This window comes from Phocoena phocoena, chromosome 9 (genome assembly GCF_963924675.1).
Source record: "Phocoena phocoena chromosome 9, mPhoPho1.1, whole genome shotgun sequence".
Classification (NCBI taxonomy): Eukaryota; Metazoa; Chordata; class Mammalia; order Artiodactyla; family Phocoenidae; genus Phocoena; species Phocoena phocoena.
The window spans coordinates 18,582,362-18,603,587 of NC_089227.1; the positions used below are offsets into that span (position 1 = coordinate 18,582,362).

The following is a 21,226-nucleotide window of genomic DNA, read 5'->3' on the forward strand; positions in this document are numbered from 1 at the left end:
TTGCGTGTCAAATTGTCCTTGGGAAGCAGTCTCTGCTTATTATAGCATCATCGTTCACTGGTGCTGGAGTGAGGCAGCTGTCAGCGACGGCATGCACTCACAGAGGTGGTACCAACAAAGTGACCTGGTGAAGCCATGTCTACGAGGACGGGACTGGAACTCAGAAATATAACCTAGTGCCTATAACACTACATGTTCTCCCCAAAGAGACTGAGGGCAAACCTTGCTCCAATCATTCTGGAACTCTCAGTGTTTATCACGAGGCTTGGCACACACGAGGTGTGGAGGAAATGTTTGATGAGCTGACTGCTGTGGTTTTGCCCATTGCTTGGCACACAGCAAGCACAGAGTACATTTTTGTGCCTGTTGAAATAAGGCCTAAAGAGGTACACTGATTTGCTGAGTGGCAGAGTTACAGTATATTGTTCCAACATGCCGTTCTCTGATTCTTTAAAAATATGTATCTATGTGTAACATGCAGGCAAATTTATTTCCTTTGCAATCCATGAAGTAAGAGACAAACTGCTTCGTGTGCAGGGAACATGTTAAATGGGACATTTACTTACACCATTCTTTCATGGAATTGATTCAATAAAAGTAACAATAACAAGTGCTTAAATTTATTAAGCATTTACTATGTGCTGAGAACTATAATACTGGATATAACAGATAAAAAAGACATAGTCCTTGCTCTCAAGAAACTTAGAGTAAAAAATGTAATTTGCGGGGTTTTTTTGGCGGGGGGGTGGTCATATTTTGTAAAGCACTAATAGAACACCTATTTCTGCAAGTAATCTCAACATTTATTTATCTCAGCAGTATCCACTTGGCACTGTGTCCTTACCTCCCCTACCAGACGTTAAAAACAGAAGATGTGATACACACACACTCACACACAACGGAATACTATTCAATGATAAAAAAGAACGAAATTTTGCCATTTGCAGCAACATGGATGGACTTGAAGGGCATTATGCTAATAATAATAAGTCAGAGAAATGTCAGACAGAGAAAGACAAATACTGTATGATATCACTTATATGTAGAATCTGAAAAATACAACAAACTAGTGAAAATAACAAAAAAGCAGACATATGTAGAGAACTAGTGGTTACCATCAGAGAGAGGGAGGGGGGAGGGGAAATGTAAGACTGGGGGACTGGAAGGTACAAACTGTTAAGTATAAAATAGGCTACAAGGATATACTGTACAACACGGAGAACATAGCCAATATTTTATAATAACTATAAATGGAGTATAACCTTTAAAACTTGTGAATCACTGTATTGTATATCTTTATATAATATTGTACAGCAACTATATTTCAATAAAAAAATCAGAACCCCCCCAAAAAAACCCAGCTGTTTCTCCTTTGCCAGGGGCAAGTGAAGTGACAAGTTACATTTTCAGTGTGTTCTTCGACCTCACAATGGAATCAGTGAGCATGCAGCAAGAATGTAAACATCACTTGCCAAAAAATTTCATGTACACTAAAAAAACAAGTCTGAGTAGGGACACTGAGCCCCAAGGAGATTTAACTAGAATGAAAGTCAAGAACACTAATGTTTCATTTGGTACCTGTGCTTCTCCAGATAGAGGATGTGGAAAAACACCAGAGACTCCAGCATGAATAAGAGGAAAGCTAGAGGGGTTCCTTGTTAGGAAACTAACTAGATAAACAGGAAGCAACTAAACTACTGGAGAATATTTATGGGGGAGAAAAAATTTTCAGAGGTATATTTGTGGCCTAGAAGTGTAAATATGTAGATAAGAATACTAGAGATAAGAGATGTCATGAACTGAGATGGGGAAGACCGTGGGGGAAGGAGGCTTTGTGGGAAAGATAAGGAGCTCAGTTTGGGAAAGTTTGTTAAGTTTGAGAAGCTAATTTAGATATTAAAAAAGGGTGTCAAGTAGGCAGTTGGGTATATGAGACCAGAGTTCATTGGAGAGGTGGGAGGTGGATTAAATTTGGGAGTCATTAGGGTACAGCAGTCATTTAAAGTCACGGGAATAAGGACACAGACCTACTAGAGAGTGGACTTGAGGACGTGGGGAGGGCGAAGGGTAAGCTGTGACAAAGTGAGAGAGTGGCATGACATATATACACTACCAAACGTAAAATAGACAGCTAGTGGGAAGCAGCCGCATAGCACAGGGAGATCAGCTCGGTGCTTTGTGACCACCTAGAGGGGTGGGATAGGAGGGTGGGAGGGAGGGAGACGCAAGAGGGAGGAGATATGGGAACGTATGTGTGACTGATTCACTTTGTTGTAAAGCGGAAACTAGCACACCATTGTAAAGCAATTATACTCCAATGAAGATGTTAAAAATAAATAAATAAAGTCATAGCAGAGTTGAGATAACCTGGGATATGAACATAGATAGAGTGGAGAGATAGTGAGGAATCAGCAAAGGAGACTTGAGCTCAAAGAGCCCCACAGAGGCAAGAGGAAATCTAGGCAAGGTCAGCTACTGGAAGCCAGCTAAAGACAGACCTTCAGATGGGGCCAGCAGTCAGTTGTGAAAGGTTGCTGATAAGTCAATACAAGGATTGATAATCGACCATGAAATTTAACAATTAGGAGACTGGGGGTGACCTTCATAAGACAGTGTCTGTGAAGTGCTGGGGGTGAGAACTTGAATGGAGTGAGCTTATAAAAGAGTGAGAGAAGAGGAATTAGAAGCTCCAAGTATATAAAACAACTCTATGAGCACTAAGGTCTGCTCCAACTGAGACTGACGTGAGCCCTTCTGAAAAAGTGTCAAGATGTATGCCATTTTTTAGAGGTACACTCTGAGATGCTTTGATGACCAAGGGGGCTTTGTTCAAATCCCAGTGGGAAACAGACAATTCACTATGGCCTTATTAAAGCTTTAATTCAAAGCACTTGAAGATACTTTCTTTCCTACGCTTCCTGATCTTACCTCACTAGGTTTTTATAAAGTTAGAGTCAAGTAAGAGGATGAGTTTTAAATCAAGGCTTTCCCCCATTCTCAAGTGTATTAAACTTTTGATTGAATAATATTATCTAAAAGCTACCAAATGAAAATAAGACTATACTCTTACTTGCACAGGGCTGACTACTCAAGTGGAAAGCATTAGAATCAGCATCCATAAAGAATTGATTACATCATGTTGTGTTATTACACAACAAAAAGAACTTGAAATTTCAAGTAAAATGATTTGTGTTTGAGTCCTGGATCCATTCCTTCCTAGCTGTGAAAATTTACACAAAATATTTAACTTTCATGGGCCTCGGGTTTTGACGTGTAAAACTAGGATGATGGGGATGATGGTAACTACTTCACAGGATTATTCCAAAGACCAATTAAATGTCATATGGGGGAAATGATTAGCAATAAGCCTGTATCAATATCACTGATTATAAATTGCTTCTACATCTATGCTTTTGGTGGATTCTCCCAACCCTACAGAGGAGGCAGAGCTGGGTATTATCGTTCCCATTTTAAAGAAAGTGAAGCTGAGGCTCTGAGATGTTAAGAGACTTGTTCAAAGTCACATGACTAATCAGTGCCAGAGTTGAGGCCAGAAGAAAAGTTTGTGTCTGTGATCTGGGGCCTTGTTCACTGTCCAGGTGTCCACATGGACATCACATAGTATGGGAATCTAGTGGGGCAAGGAGCCTCCTCTGCATGGGACAGAGTTTCTAAATCTGACTCATTCTCCTCTTGGTGGTGTGCACGAGTGGGGCTGTGACATCAGGTTCAGTGGGGAGGTACACGGCTGAGGGAGAAACACCTAGGCATCCTGGACCTCCCTCCCCTTGACGTTTATCCTTCCCTTCTCCTAGTCACCCCTGCAGTGCTAACAAGTCCCTAAAAGAGCCTTTAGTGTATTCATTGCTCTGAGGGTAGAAGCTATTACGACTCTCAGAACATCCTTAAAGGACGCCTCTGAAGGTGTCCCTTGAATTGGAATATTTTACAGCTGGAAGAAACCTCAGATGCCATTTAGGTGAGTCTGCATTTTACAGAGAAGGAAGCTGAATTCCGGGACTATTAAGATATGAATGCAAGGCTCCTCGGGTCACATCACACCAGCTCTGGGCAGTGCACACTCTTTCCACAGACCACACTGCCGCCCTCAATGAGGCTGTGGCACGGCATGGTACCTTAACTCAAAATCTTGAAGCATTTCTCAATTAGTTATTTAAGTAAAATGAATTTATTCTAACTCCCCACTATTACAGCATTTAAGAGCTTAAACCACTTAATAAATAAGTGGCAGCTGGAGTCACCTCTTGATGGATAATCATGCTTTCTCATTTGAAGTTAAAGTGCTAGAAGACAAAGTGACTTTAAAACTGCTCAGGAGAGGCCCCAATTATCTGATAAGCAATTCCAAAGACCATACACATAAACGCAGAAACAGACCTCTTTATGAATGGTGTCTGACAAGGAAAGAGGTATTTGTGGCATAGGAGCTCTTGGAAATGTAATTATTTATCCTTTCACAATTAATGAAAGAAACTGAAAATGAAGCTTTCATTTCAAATCCTTTTTATCTGGATGAAACTTTAATTTTACATAATGAAATTGACTTCACAGTTCAGTGTGTTAAAATATGCACTTAAGCAGCATATCAAGGTTAAATGCCGACTGTTGTCGGCTCATTTAGAAATCATGCTGCCCAACGCCCAAAACAAGAGTGAACACCTGTCTGTCTGCTACTAGCCCCAGATCCAGGGACAGCACACAGCCTGCAGGGCTGGCTCCCCAAATGCAGGGGATACAGTTGAGCTTTCTCGCATATGCCGACTCCCGTATAAAGTTAGTTGGATATTTAGAGTTTTCATTCCTCTTTGTTTTTCAGTGGAGCTGTTTTTTGTTTGTTTTTTTGTTTGTCAGAGCGCCATAGATGATTAACTTTCTCTCTTATAGAAGTCTGCCCTAAGACAACACTTGCATCATCAAAGTTGTTGCTTTCAGTTTGGTGAAACAATGTTAAAACTCCTTTATTCAGATTTTGCCATTTCACAATTTATGATAAATTTCAGCTTAGATCTCTTTCAAATTATATTTACACTCTTGGAAAAGGAGGACCTTATGAAATGCTGTGGGAGGTGTGGTATGGGAACATGAAAATGGGATCGAGGTGAATTCATTGGACATTTATCTTAAGAGACAGAGGTGGAGATGTTCATCTGTGGATCTCCCCGTTTTCCCTTTGAATAGCACCTTTGTGACAGTTAATTTATGGTTCTGGAGCATCCTATGGAGCACCTTTCACCCTAAGACTCTGTAAGTGGAGTAAAGGCAACAATTAGAGCTGCATTCCCTTCCCTTCTCTGATATAGGCTGTAACAGTGATTCTTGTTTTGACCATTGGGGTGGTTGCTGGGAAAGACTTATGGATCTAAGCAATATCTTATTGTACTGAACTCATTTGGTGGCTTTTCTAGATATACAGGGCAATTGTATTATTAGATTACAAAAGCCACATTAAGGAGAAATGATAATGAGACCTTTCAGGACAAACTTCTTCGAACTGGGGGCATATGCCACATTTGCAGGTTTATTCTTTCTATAATGGTCCTGCTACTTGTTATAAGATATAGGTTGTTAGGATGATTGCCAGGCCATAAAACTGGAAGACTGTAAAAGATACTACAGTGTGTGTGGTGATATAACCTATATCATAACCTATTTCCTCTTCTGTGTCAAAGCTTGAGTTATGGTATTATCTGCTTCCATGATACCAGAAGGCATCACGTAGTTTATAAAATCTTCCAAAATTCCATGAGCTAGATTTGCCTCTTGTTTCACTGCATTGCCCTGGAACCCAAAGGAGGCCTTAACTATCAAAGGACATCACGTTAGTTTTATCAGTAAAAAAAAAAAAATTGATAGTGAAAAACAATGTTTCAATAAGGGAAAATTTATATTAACGTAGCCATGCAAAGTACCTATATAAAACCAACTTCATAATTACAACTTATTCTTACAGATCCTCAGGGAAGTGAAATCTGAGAGAAGGTAACAATGATGTATTTAGTTTTGGTTACTGCATGCACTTCAAAGCCATTAAACTACTGGTTAGTGAAACTATGTTCATACACAAACATAAAAACAAACCACTGATTGGTTTTCCCTCAAACAACCTAAGTTTTTGCAAGTTTTAACAATGAACAAGTGTTTAAATAATAACAAACAATAACGGCTACTCTCTACAACAACTGTAAATCTACCGTTTCTCAGAAACATGCAGGTTTAATTACATTTTATACAAGGCTTAGAAAACCTTGCTCTGATTTTTACAAGACCCTATTGTTTACGGATCAGAACTGCCCGGGTAATAGAACTGTTGATACATTCTCAGAGTTCCAGGAAAAGGAATTTCAATTGTGAAATAAAAATGTGGTAGAATTGAAATGTTTCATCAATATGGCCTGGTGTTCTCTGCTGCTTTATTATATCTATCTGATTTGATACAGAAGAACTGCTACTGATTTTAGTCCTTTAGAACCAGATGGAAGAAACTCTAGAATACATCCAAATATGATACGTTCAAATGGAGAAGATGATGAACACAGAAAAAATTATTCACAGATAGTCCCTAAACCTTATATTGGCCTATTTTAATCTTCTTTCCCATTAATGCTTTTACAAGGTGTTTCCAATATATCATTGAGTAGAAAATGATGCTTTCTTTAATAAAGACCTAGACAGAAGGGATCAGACATCCACATTTAACTGAATCAACTGGTAGAAAAGACCCATCTTGGAAACTGTTGATTATTTTTCTATAATCCTGCCTGTTCCATCCTGAAGTATGAATTCAGGAGAATTCTCAGTTATATGTGTGATTGTGAGTTAGAATTCTCAGTAGCCAAGTGAAAACATTCCTGGCTTTGTTATTTTTTTCTTCTGAATTTTCTTCTTCTTTTATGTGGTCAAAGGATATCTGGAAAGTTAAAGGTTCTCAATATAACTTTGAATTGTACAGTGAATAAATAGAATTCTGGGTGGTGGTGAGAATCAAGCATTTGCAGAACAAAGTAGTTTTCTTTAATTCATTCTCTAGGGAAAGGTAATTTATTCTAATATTGAGCTATCTCTACTATTAAATTTGAAGTGAAGTTAACAGGACAGAGACCGGTCTGTGTACATCCAACAAGACACAAAGACAATAGCCAAGGGCACCAAATTAATGAGTGCATGTGAAAGCACTTTAAACCTGCAACATGCTTTATAAGTGTTATCAGCATCTAGAAAAGGCAACTCAGAGGGAGGTAGTCATGTTTTTAGGAAGTTCAGCACTATTCCCCTATGAAAGGATTATTTTTGTGTTTAAAATATTTTTGATAGACCCAAGTAAACTAATATGTATTCTGTCTATAAATCAGAGGAATAAAGGGCTTGCGGGTGACTGCTCCTCTCCCGGACTTCTCTATTCATCTCTTTATAGTTCACGGCTTATGAGCATAAATTGTGATGTTCTAAGTATAAAGCTTGCTACACTATCATTACATGTGACATTCACGTAGATACTAATGTATGCTTATATTTGAGGCATATTGAGGCAGTGAAGAGTTTTTCAAGTAAATACTACTTGAAATAAACTAAATTTCATAATTCAAAGATGGATTTAGTTCTTAATTAGGAATAAAAGCTAGAAGAAGGAGCCACTCAGTTGAAGGTGCTGATACAAGTCCAAAGTATTAAAGATAACATAAAGACAAAACAATTTAATGAACCTAAGGCTTTAACAAAACAGAGACAGTAAAATTCTATCCCAAGAAATTGGTTTAGAAATGTGGAAAGAAAATTAAAAGATTTATCTTGAATAATGACTTGCTAGCTCTTACTGGCACACTAGAATATTCATGTGTCATTCACTAGTCAATGTCCTATTTTCTATCCTAGTTTGTGTGTGTGTTACAGAAGGCATTTTCTTTTTGAAGAGAAATTTGAGGACTTTTGATTACCCAGATAACACATTTTAAAATTCAGCTAATTAGGTAAACACTGAAATATCTAACTGTAACTATTTGTGGTCAGTATCTCTACCTCTTTCTGAGAGGTTGAGTCTGAATTCAACTATATTGATGGTGAGCAGTTTAACAAAGACGCTTATAGATGATTCTCAAAGCCTCCCCAGGCATTTATTTCAAGCTGGAAAATAGCTGAATACGTGGCGAGAAAGCACTTGCTGTTTGGCCAAGTAGGGCCTCCCCACACCCACCCCCCAAAAAAGTTGTTGTTTCATAGCCATGGACTCAGAGAGCCTCAGAAAGGTAAACATAAAAATACACTATTTTAATTGTGTAAATGTCTTGAGTCTGGGAAAAGTCTGTGAACTAGACACCATTAAAAGATGCAGTATCTGCTAGTACCAAACTCCCAATCCATCTTCCCCCAACCCTCCTCCCCCTTGGCAAACAAGGTCCTACTGTATAGCACAGGGAACTATATTCAACATCCCGCAATAAACCATAACGGAAAAGAATATGAAAAAGAATGCAGATATATGTATAACTGAATCACTTTGCTGTACAGCAGAAATTAACACAACACTGTAAATCAACTATACTTCAACTTTTTAAAATGCAGCAAATTAGACCCAGAGGGGATGCACTGCTACCAGACGGGAAAGAATGCAGAGTGTCATTTTTTGTGTTTGAGGTGTCCAGGTAAGAGCTCCCCAAAGCAATCTTACCTTTGTTTTCTGCCTTCAGTTCCTCTGCCATCAAGCTGTCTTGTCGGTTACCAAGCACGAATGCCAGAAACGAGAGGATGAGGGCATCCAAAATCCCAATGATAGCCAGGATGTAAGCCCAGCGGACTGAACAAGCCCCAAGAGTGTACTTGTCTGTCTTTTCTCCACACATCCGTTTTACTTCATCTGAATCCCAGCCATCAGGGAAAATCATACAGCCAAGCACAAGGCAGGCAGCTTAGAAAGAGAGGAAAAAAAGAGAAAAGGAGTTACATAAATTCCATTTTAGCAAATGTAGCTACTATGTGTCAAATCATTGTCCAAATTCTTGATGTCAAAACCAGCAAATCTTACTGCTGTCCAACCTTGAGTGGTTTTTTCCTGGTTAACTTAATAGCAGCCCAGCACTCTGCAGTGAAAGGGGCTCTGGGAACTCTCTTTTGAGACTGAGCATTATAAGAGAGGTTAAGGTATGCTGATCAATAAGAAAATACTTTTAAAAAAATTGAATTTGAGTGCATTTGTGAGAAGGCTTCCACTGCAAATAGGCCACAGGCAATCCTAACACTGCAAAATGACAATTCAATGCTGGCTCTGAAGAGCTATAACAGCAGCCAGATTGGGGATTAGGATAACGTGGAAAATACCAGAGCATATATTGACTTGGAGTCACAGTAAAAAATAGTTTCATATTGTGACTTCCAACATACACACTAAAAAGTTTCTTGAAACTACACTTACCACATGCAATGCACTCTGATATTTTCTAGTCTATTCTCCGTTCTATTTCAGTTTTTAAAAGGCCGAAAATCATGGTACTGCGGTGTGGCACCACAGAGCTCTTATGGAAATTCAGGAATTTAAGGAGAATACTTATGTTCTACTTCCCAAATATCACCATGTGAATCATATGAATACTTTTAAATAAGAATATGTTAATTTGAAGACTTTTGTTGCTACTCTCTTTACATTTAATCCAATTATTTGAGGGTAAATGATGACAGTGTTAGGTTACATAGAGCATTCTGAATAGGTAGTTCACTCATTAATTCAACAGCTGCTTATCGAGTGTCTCCTAAGGAGTACCAGACACAGTTCTTGGTGCCATCAAGGGATACAGTCATCAAGAAAAGAGACATGGTTTATGTTATCATAGACTTTATGTTCTGTCAGGAAAGGAGGCAAAAAATTAGTAAGCATGCAAATAAAATAATTCTAAGTTGTAATAAGTAATAGGCAAGAAAGAAACAAAGGGCTCAGAGAATAGCGGGTGGGACCTTCTTTAGAGAAAGTGATCAGGTAAGGCCTCTTGAGGGGATGACATTTAAGCTAAGGCCAAAAACAGGCAAAGCACTAGACATGTGAAACAGATGGGAAAGATGTTTCAGGCAAGAGCATGTGCAAAGGCCCCAATGTGGGAAAGAGGCTTGGTGTATTTCAGAAGCTACCAGGAGATTAGTGATGGGGGTGGAGAAAGTGATGGTGTTGATGCTGTGAGGCAGGCAGGGGCTATGCATCCCAGCAGGTCATTGTTTCCAGGGCATGTAACTAAAGATGACTTTGATGGCACAACCCAGTTAGAGTTCTGTGACTATCGGAGGCAAACAATCCCTGAAGCTGGCAGGAGCAAGTCCCACATAATTCTTACCTCACTGCAACTTACTGAACAAGCCAGAAGTAGACAACTATTATCTTACTTTTTTTTTTTTTTTTTTTTTTTTTTTGCGGTACGCGGGCCTCTCACCGCTGTGGCCTCTGCCGTCGCGAAGCACAGGCTCCGGACGCGCAGGCTCAGCGGCCATGGCTCACGGGCCCAGCCGCTCCGCGGCACGTGGGATCTCCCCCGACCGGGGCACGAACCCGTGTCCCCTGCATCGGCAGGCGGACTCTCAACCACTGCGCCACCAGGGAAGCCCTATCTTACTTTTTAACAGGAGGACAGCTCTACAAGACAGGTCTGGAGGAGACAGATACCAAGAGGGGTGACAGGAAGGAAGACTGCCTGGGAGAACTCTGATTTAGGATTCCTCGTTATTTTACAGGATGATAGTTCAAAACTTTGGGTCACACTTAAGTCCTCTCTTTTCTTTGCCCCACATCACAAATGTTGCCATGCTTCTCTTACCTACCTGTGCAGTATCTCCGCATAGGCACTCCTACTTTAAGCCGTCATTATCTCTCAAAAGGAACCCTAACTTCCCTCTGCCTTCTGTTCATCCTCACTGTATTTCACATCACACATTACTGCTCACGCTCAAGATGTCTTGCTGGTTCCCACTGGTATTGAAGAACACTCAGACACTCAGCTAGATATTCAAGGATCCACGGTCCAACCCCTACTTAGTTTCCAGTCCTCTTCCCCTTTATACTCTCCACTTCATGTGGGTTGAAATACACATGATCCCCTGTCCATGCACCAAGTTTTTGGATCTCTGTTTTCTCTTTTGCCTGGAGAATTTGCCACTACTGTCCCTAAATACTCTACTCTTTTTTTTTTTTGGCGGTACGCGGGCCTCTCACTGTTGTGGCCTCTCCCGTTGCGGAGCACAGGCTCCAGACGCGCAGGCTCAGCGGCCATGGCTCACGGGACCAGCCGCCCCGCGGCATGTGGGATCTTCCCGGACCGGGGCACGAACCCATGTCCCCTGCATCGGCAGGCGGACTCTCAACCACTGCGCCACCAGGGAAGCCCAATACTCTACTCTTAAATATCCTTTAACGTTCAGTCAAAAGCAACATTCTCCACAGAGTGAGCCATCTCAAATTCTCCTTGAACTACATTATTGCCCTTCTCTGAACTCACATAGCTGTTGACTGCACTGATCTTAAAGTTCTTACTGTTGTTGTTTTACATGTGTTACAGTTATTTATTTATAAGCATTATCTCAATTATAGACTATAAGCTTTCTGAGGAAAGAATCATCATATTAAGCTAAGTTAAGTCATATTAAGTCATCATATTTATAGCACCTAAAAGAGTGCCTTGTAGATAGTTGGCAATAAAACACTTTTGAATCAGAAACTGAATGAAACAATCAACAAATTATAGCACCTAGACAGTATACTCTAAAATATAGTTTACAGAAGTCAACATCACAACTAGCAAAGGTCACCAATCTAGTTAAATATGGATTCATACTTCGATAACATTTAACAGAGGCAATTTTTTTATAACTTGACGACAGATTACAAGTACTTGGGAGATTAGAAAAAAGTGAAGCTGATGATTTGAAAATACTTCAAATTCCCATTCCTTCTGTAGTTTCTAGCATTCAGTACCAACATGCTCTCCAAGGCATTTCTAGTAGTAATCATCTTTGTATTTTAAAAAACATGTGGTTTCCATGAGTGAAAATTCATTTTATTTGGGAAGACCCAGATTTTTAAATCTAAACCATATTTCAGAAAAATCACCTCTAAGGAAGCTATGTTACATGGAATATCTTCTAAAATATTCTCAATGCTTTTTAACATAATTTTTATTTATGACAAAAATTACTTAAAAAGGAAAATCAATTTTTTTTTAATGAATGGGAATCATTTGGAGCATGGTAACATAGTTTTACCTAAACTTAATAGATATCACCAAGTGACTCAAGTTCAGGCAGGTTATTGGACATTATAGGACAATTCCACTGGAATAGGATGTTTGTGGAATGCTGACATCAACAAAGACATCTTTTCTCAAAGTCTTTATGCACTGAGGGTAGACTATCTTAAAAATTTTCATTTCTGGAAACTCTGAATTACATACTGGAATAAAAAAAGCAGAGGCAGAATTCACACTCTGAAGCTGAAACTACAGGAGACTATGAATGGCAATTCATTATTCCCTATCTTCAAAGTATATGATTTCCTTAATCAACTTTTAAGTGAAGAATCTGGGAAGATAGAGGATATAATATACCCCATTGTGCTTCATTCTACGCAATGGGTATTTTTGCTGAAAGTAACAAAAATAGAATTTTTGAAGTGCAATTTTTATTTTCAATATGGTCTAAGGGAGTTGGCTGTTCAGAGGAATCCTTTTTTTTTTTTCTTTTGCAGTACGTGGGCCTTTCACTGTTGTGGCCTCTCCCGTTGCCGAGCACAGGTTCCGGACCCGCAGGCTCAGCCGCCATGGCTCACGGGCCCAGCCACTCCGCGGCATGTGGGATCTTCCCCGACCGGGGCACGAACCCGAGTCCCCTGCATCGGCAGGCAGACTCTCAACCACTGAGCCACCAGGGAAGCCCCAGAGGAATCTTAAGATAAAACCTGGGCTGATAACAAGGTCGGGTTTTGGCCTCCCAGGGAAAAAGGTTTAGGTCCCCCACTCACAGGTGTACTCCAGGTGTCCTTCAGGCCAGAAGGCACTGGAATTTGTGCATTCTCCACCCCCTTCTTGTTGGCTGTCTCTTAAAGTGAAAGATCTGATCTTTTAAAAAAATTCGTCTGTTTTGAAAATCTGAATGGTTCTGTAGTAGGATAATAAAAAATGAAACTCAACTGCACTTAAAAGATTTCAAAACTTTGTAAGTGAAGTCTGTGATTAAAATCCAATTTTTAAATAAATAAATCCTATCTTTTTGAAAGTTGTGCTTCTAGATGGCCACTGCATAACAAATTTTATTTTCTGACAATGTATTATCAAATATACATTTTCTTCTCACCCTATCCGAACTTCCCCAACTTGGCTGTTTTATTTTTGAAAGGCAAAGCCCCCTCCCCAAAGTTATAGTGTATTAAAGATTAATTTAAACCATTAAGATAGTTTAGGCTCTGTTGGTTTCTCAGGAAAGGTATGGTTATTACATTCTGCATTAATGCTTGAATGCTATTATAAATTCTGCTTCCTGGCATCCTATTAACCAGAACCTCACTAACCTGCACGATTTGTAGAGCCGCTAGAAACTAACAGCTGTTTGTAATCCTGACTAAGAAGTACCTGCAAGATGCTAGGCTAATGCCTCAGTCAACAAAGGATGAAATAATATTCCTGTTGGCTTTATAAATATTTCTAATTCTTTACAAATTGATCATCCTGTAAGACGCAGCACCACCACTATACTAAACATTAGCGTATACAAGGCACCAGAACATTTGATTAACTTGGACATGCTATTTCCTGACTGGGAGGGATAGTGGAGAATTAGTTCCAACTGGGCTATTATCCAAAAACGGTTTCTTATTAGAATGTCACCTAGAAAATGACTAAGTTACTTGCAGTTCTATATTCCTTCATTTCAGCAGCAGGTTTTCCAGAAGTATATCAGAGAACATTCTTGAATATTAAAGAGAAACAAGAGCTCACAAGCTGGAGGTGAGCAGAGAATAATGATGAAAAGAAACCTATGTCCTTACGGAATGCTGCCATGACATCTTCTAATCTAGAATATACAATCAAGGCACCTTTGTGAGGGCATGACTGTTGACTTCAATTTTAAGCATATTCCAAATGGCTAAGAAGCATTCACATTCTAAAAGGAACCTCTATGTAGAGGCTGCCCACAATGGGTTCTTCTGAAATAGCACACAAACAGCTAGTGGTTCCCTAGAGCCACTAATTGCTCTGGTATTTTTCTTTGCCAAAGAGCTGAATATAACCTCTGTGAAAGAAACAGCCTCAGAAAAATCCACAACTGTTTTTAATTGGGTCTTTCTCCAAAGGGAAATGAAGCAAGAGGAAAAAAGCAATGGCGGGGGCGGGGGGGGGGGGGGGGTCTATGATTTGGGTCACTTGGGCCTGCTGACATTGCTGAACCAACTGTCCTAATCAGGACTTTCAACATTGCAAACCTGAGAACGGCTTATTTTTTGGACAGGAAGGGAAGGTCTAAATTCATTCTTTTAAAAGTCTATGCACTGTTGCACAAAAAGCATTATAAACTGCCTCACGTTGCTGAAGCACTCAGAGGGAACGTGGTGAAAAAAATGAACCTGAGTTCACTTTATCAATTATCCAGGCATATAGTAATTGAAGAAACTGATGCCAGCAGAGCTGCCAGGCTATGGAGGGGGAACTTTCACAGGAGGATTTTTACTCTAAACACCTGGTTAAGGAGAGACACGAAGCATTCCTACAGTTTCCTCATTAGCACACGGCCAACAAAACTGAACCATAGTATTCATACGTCTGGAAAAGGTACTGAATTTATACCTCAGTTTACCTCTGGAGAACTGAGTTGCTAGACAATCCAGGACAAAGTACTGTGGTTTAGAGTCCAGTGGAGAAAACAAATTGTCTCCTGATCAGTTTTGGTTTTAAACCCAGTATAATTTTATGAGCATTTAACTTGGGGTCATAACACAAAAGATACAGCATCCCTTAGAAAGAGGAGAAAGAGAAAATGTAAATAAACAACGGGCTCTCAAAAGAGGAGAATTAGAAAGTTGTGTGGGATGAGAGAAGCTTCTCTGCACAGACGCTCAGCCCTAATTGCCGGAGTAAAGGGCACCATGCATCCACTTGTGCCTTGTGCTCAATCAGATGTGAAACCCACACCATTGGGTTTAATAGAAAGGGGAGAATCAGGAGCCCACCCACACCTGTACTTAGGAGCTACGGTAGTGGAGAAAAAGGTTTTCCGGGATATGAGGAAAAACATTTAACTAAGTACAATGTACCTTGCTAATGTGCCCAAATTTTGAGGGTTACTAGCCAAATATAATTACAGATCAGAATGTAGAACTTAAAAATACAATACAGTTCTGATCTCTAGAATGCTAGTAGATGGCTTTTGATATCTATCTTGGATCCAGTCAGACTCCATGAAATCTTGATATGACATAGTTAATAACAGTACACACCATAATAAATAGCTAACATTTATTATACGTTCACCATGAGTGGGGCACACTGCGCATACATCATCTCATTTAATTCTCAAATAAAGCTAAGACAAACATGAGAGCACTACTTCCCAGCTTCTCTAGTTTCTAGAAACAGGGATTTTTTCCTGAAATACCCTTCACTCCTCATCCCATTCTTTCTTCCTTCCCACTGAGATGGAGTGAGTCACCTGAGGAATACCTGGAGGAGAGGTATTCTGCATACCAGCCCAGCCCCTTCCTCTCCTTACCTTAGGAGCAGTTTGCCCACATGAAGAATATACTCCACTCTTCTGTGCTGTACATTTTACACAGGGTGGGCTTGACTTTCCAGTGATGCCCAGAAGTAGGAAGACAAGTATGTTTGATTCTGGGGGTGCAGATTAGGAAGTCCTTTTGGCTGAGAGACCCAGAGTCATTTCTTCAACCTAAGCTTTCTCATCCTAAAGGGTATATTTGGTCTCCATCTGCCAGCTCTTCTCTCTCTTAGTTGGTTCAGAGCTTGGGAGGGTCCCACAGTTCTGGAGGCTAGAAGTCTGAGATCAGAGCACCAGTATGGTGGGTTTGGTGAGCACCCTCTTCTGAGCTGCAGATGGCTGACTTCTCGTTGTATCCTCCCTCACATGGCGGAAAGACAGCTAGCTAGCCCTGCGGCCTCTTCTTATAAGGTCATGAATCCCATTCACGGGGGCTCCGCCCTCAGAACCTAATCACCTCCCAAAGGCCCCAGCTGCTAATACTATCATACTGGGATTAGGGTTTTAACCTGTGAATCTTGGGGAGACAAACATTCAGTCCACTGCGGAGGGGGAACAGAGGGTTGTCATTCATTGTTTCTCCACCAACCCCAACATTATTTTCTTTTTTATGTATAGGAAAAAAGGAAGCTGAAGCACAGAAACTTCAAATAGCTTGCTCAAGGTCATGCAAAGCCCACAAGTGGTGAAACAGGATTTGAATTCAGGTAGTCTAGCTTTGGAATCTATGCTTTTAACACCACATACACTATTACCCTTTACTTATCAACAATAAGGATGCACATGAAATTACTTTATTATTAGAGTTTAAGATTTCACTCTTTTCTATTTTTTTTTGGCCATGCAGCGCGGCATGTGGGATCTTAGTTTCCTGACCAGGGATTGAACCTGTGCCCCCTGCAGTGGAAGCACAGAGTCTTAACCACTGGCCTGACACGGAAGTCTCGAAATTACTTTAAAATATTTTTATTTTTACTAAGAACACTTACAGAATCTTGAAAGTGCTTGTTGTTTATAATTAGACATTTATTGAGTACGTGAGCTACTACTAAACTGATGCTTAGAAACTGCTAGCTTTTATATATATTTCTTTTGTTTACATCAGTACTTTACCTAATCAGAATTTCACCTGATATGCAGTGCCAAGAACATAAGAGTAATTATAAATTATAAATGTGTGAAATGGGAATTAATGAGATTAATTATAAATAAATATATGTATATTTGGTTTTATACACATTTCCCAAAAAAATCCAACCTTTTTTTTTGGCTTGATATTTTAAGTTGGTTTTTGGCTTGATATTTTAACTTGGCTATGTGTTAGCCAAACATTTTATATGCTCTTAAAAGGTACATATTCCTTTTAAGAGTATACATGTGTATATATGACTATGAATATATTTACCTTATTAATTTACATATGGTTACTTACATATAGAATAAGTTCTACTTCAGGTAAAAATAAAGACATGAGTCAATTCAGTCCTAATAAAGTTTTTGTGAAGATTTACTTCTTTTAAGTAACTTCTTTGAGTTTCTACAGACACATTGTTTTAATGAACATTTCAATAAACGCAAAACCAAACATGCTGGCAGGTCACAAACTTTGAAAAGTGCAGGAGAGCTCTTGACTCAGGCAACATTTTCAAGTGCTAAAATCTATATTGCATTTCAGACACAGGACCTTAATAGAAGAAAATATCGTCTTTCTCCACAGCCATATGAACAGTACACCTATCATCGTTCTCCCAGCAAATCTGCTTTAGCCATGGTAACACCCGGAGCAAAGACCAATTATTATCTTGCCAGCATTTTTCCGTGTGGTCCCTTGTGCCAAGCTACTTTATTTGTAAAACAGGGAGTCATGGTCTAGATGTTTGAGTGGTTATTTACTATTTACTTTATATCATTCATATTTAGGAGTATATTTGTATTCACTTGATGCTCCATAGATACACACATGATGAGAAATAACTGCATCTGTAAAGTAATTCCTGAGCAGACTCAATGTCTTCCTGCTCAGCAGACAGACAGAGGGTGGTATCCTCGCTCTCTGCCCTAACTCAGGGAAAGGAGACATTGGCTGGAGTTTGACAAGGTCAGGAATCTCATGCCAATCCAGCCAGCAGCATCTCATTTCTCTGTAAAAGGGGTAAACTTAGGAGCAACTGAACTCCTTCTCAGTGAGGATGAGGTCTCCCAAACCTGCCAGACTCCCCCGAAACAGAGTGCCCATTTGTACACACTTCCCTGAAACAGAATTTGTCACCAATGTAGCTTTATGGTGGCAAGCTTTTCTTTTACACAGCTTGCCCACGTTTTATTTTATTTTCTTGATGTAACATTTCAATTCTTTAGAAACTTCAAATGGCAAAAATTATTGTTCAAAAACAACATGTGGAAAAACTAAATACTACATACTAAAAATGTCAGAAGTGGAACCAAGCTCAAGCAAGATGGATGCTTCCCCAACCATCCTTTGTAAGGAAGGCTCTTACTTTCAAGGGGGCATTAGATGCACACATGTACACATTATTTACAGACTCCCAGGTTATGTTTTTTCACAGTTTAGCTGATATTTCTTTCTCTCTTTTTTTCCCTCTCTCTTTCCCCTTCTTTCTCCCCCCTTCTCTTTCCTCCCTTCCTTCCTTCCATCTATATCTAATCAATATATCAATATTGATATCAATATCGATATGATACATACAGCTCTCCCTCTGCTTCACTCCTGGTCCCTATACAGCTTAAGAACAGCCACATAACCTATGGAGCAGTGTCATTCTTTGCAGAGAGGGCTTGTAATATCATTCAGGACAAATACGGTCTAGTCTAGGCACTGAATTATTTTTTCATCACTTTGAAAAAGGCGGAACGGCACGTTGGGGCTCTGGATAACAAAATTTTCCGAGCTGACTGTTCCTAATGTCTATTCTGTTCCTCTTTAGTGTCACGTCCTCATTTCCATCCCCTCACCACTTGGATGCTTAAGATCAAGGTTATGCAGACTCTCAGGGTCTGCTTTATTACAGCTAAAACAAAAAACTGCTAAAGAAAAACACAACTGTGGCAAATTGTTTGAGTTCCTTTTTTTTTTTCTTTATTTCTTGCTCCTTGAAAAAACAATTTTTTTTAAAGCCTTCCATTCTCTTTGCTATGCCTTTGAAACAATTTATTCAGATTAGGGAAAATAATCTTGAGATATGTTAGGCTTTAACTAATCTATGGTAAAATCTTCAGTGATTTATGTTTATGGAGAACGCTAATGGTTTAGAACAAAAAACTGTCCCCAGAGAAACCGAATTGGAATTGGCAGTAGGTATCAAAAATGAATAGGAGAAAAATCAGGTCAAGAGAGGGTGAAAGAAGTCAGTGGGTTAAATGTTCTGTCAAAAGATTTTCACGCATCTTTCAACTTCAAATTCTTAAAGTGGTAACCAAAAGTTTATAGATACAACCTTGTCCGGTGTGACATTTGAAGAACAATGCCTGAATCAGAACAATGCCTTCCCTTGACTAAAAGGAAATGCAACCTAGTCTTAACCTGCCAGTGAAATGCCCAGAAGGTGGTTTTGCTTTGAACTCAGATGCTAGAACAGCCGCAGGCAGGGCTGTGGCTAAATCTGAAACCTCAGCAGGGAGCTTGGGCTTTTGCTCTCTGCCCTTGGGGATCATTCCTGCCCTCAGGGTTCTGTACTTTCACCCTTTAACCAAGGCCCCAGGTTCCTGCTTGGGGTTAAAAAAATCTACTGTGATTCATGTGCCACTCTCATAACCAAGGCTGGGGTATGCTGATGGGAATTATAGCACTGTGATGATCTAAAGTATTTTAAAATTTGAGATGATGGCCATGTGAATTACTGATAAACTCTGCTAGTTAGAAACATTTAATAAAGTGATAGGATGGTACACTTGTTCCAACATGTTTCAGTAAAGAATCTGTTTTTCTTGGGCTTCCCTGGTGGCTCAGTGGTTAAGAATCCACCTGCCAATGCAGGGGACACGGGTTCGAGCCCTGGTTGGGGAAGATTCCACATACTGCGGAGCAACTAAGCCCTTGTGCCACAACTACTGAGCCTGCGATCTAGAGCCCACGAGCCTCAGCTACTGAAGCCCGTGCGCCTAGAACCCATGCTCCGCAACAAGAGAAGCCACAACAGTGAGAAGCCCATGTACCGCAATGAAGAGTAGCCCCCGCTCGCGGCAACTACAGAAAAGCCCGTGCATAGCAACGAAGGCCCAATGCAGCCAAAAATTAAAAAAGAAAAAAAAATTTTTTTTTTTTACCACTATCTGAATCCAGAATACCAGTTTCCTGCTTGCCCAGACAGAGAGAGGGATATTAATTCTTGTTAGAGACCAATATATGACCAGGAGCAGAGCTTAAAATTTCTGAATGGAAATTGAGAACAGTCTAGAGCAGCCATGATCTGGGCTTGGGTCCTGGTCCCTATCTTGAGTCAGGCTCCAGGGAATAAAAAGATGAACACACATTCTCCACCCTACAACCCTGCCTGCTCTCCCTCTTCAAGGTACCGTTTGTATTCTTCAAAGAGTAGTCGACTTTCATACATAAAAGAAATATCACTTGGGACAAACTGAGGGCTTGTTGATTCTACAATCAAACACAATCTAGATTAAGCATTTCCTTATCTGTAATGTGTATTAGTTTTCTATAGCTACTGCAACAAATCGCCACAAACTTAGTGACTTAAAATAACACAAAACTTTTTTTTTTTTTTTACATTCCATATATTTTTGTTAGCATACAGTATTTGTTTTTCTCTTTCTGACTTACTTCACTCTGTATGACAGACTCTAGGTCCAAGGTTCTGAAGAACCTAGGGGCAGGACAGGAATAAAGACGCAGACATAGAGAATTGAGGACACGGGGAGGGGGAAGTGAGAGAGTGGCATGGACATATATACACTACCAAATGTAAAACTGATAGCTAGTGAGAAGCAGCCGCATAGCACAGGGAGATCGGCTCGGTGCTTTGTGACCACCTAAAGGGGTGGGATAGGGAGGGTGGGAGGGAGAGGCAAGAGGGAGGAGTTATGGGGATATATGTATATGTATAGCTGATTCACTTTGTATAAAGCAGAATTGTAAAGCAATTACACTCCAATAAAGATATTAAATATACATATATATATATATATAATTCTGTAACTCAGAATTCTGATACAGGTCTCACGAGGCTAAAATCTCATTGTTTGTAGGGCTACATTCCTTTCTGGAGGCTACAGACAAGAATCCATTTCCCTGCCTTTTCCTGCTTCTAGAGACTGCTGGCATTCCTTGGTTCCTGGACCCTTTCCCTCTTTCAAGGTCTTCAATGGTGAGTGGGGTCTTTTCACATCTATCTCTCTGACCCTCTTCTGCCTCTTCTCCTTCCACTTTTAATAATTCATGTGATTAGACTGGGCCCACCCAGATAATCCAGGATAATCTCCCCATCACAAGGTCAGCTGATTA

General features: G+C 39.9%; 1 protein-coding gene across 1 annotated transcript in view; it reads right to left on the minus strand.

Moving 5' to 3' along the window:
* LHFPL3 (LHFPL tetraspan subfamily member 3) overlaps positions 1-21,226 on the minus strand; it is a 529,850-nt gene that overhangs the window by 156,600 nt on the left and 352,024 nt on the right. The window contains exon 2 of the mRNA XM_065884149.1: positions 8,684-8,920. Coding sequence (XP_065740221.1) covers positions 8,684-8,920 — 237 coding nt within the window. The remainder of the gene's footprint in view (positions 1-8,683; positions 8,921-21,226) is intronic.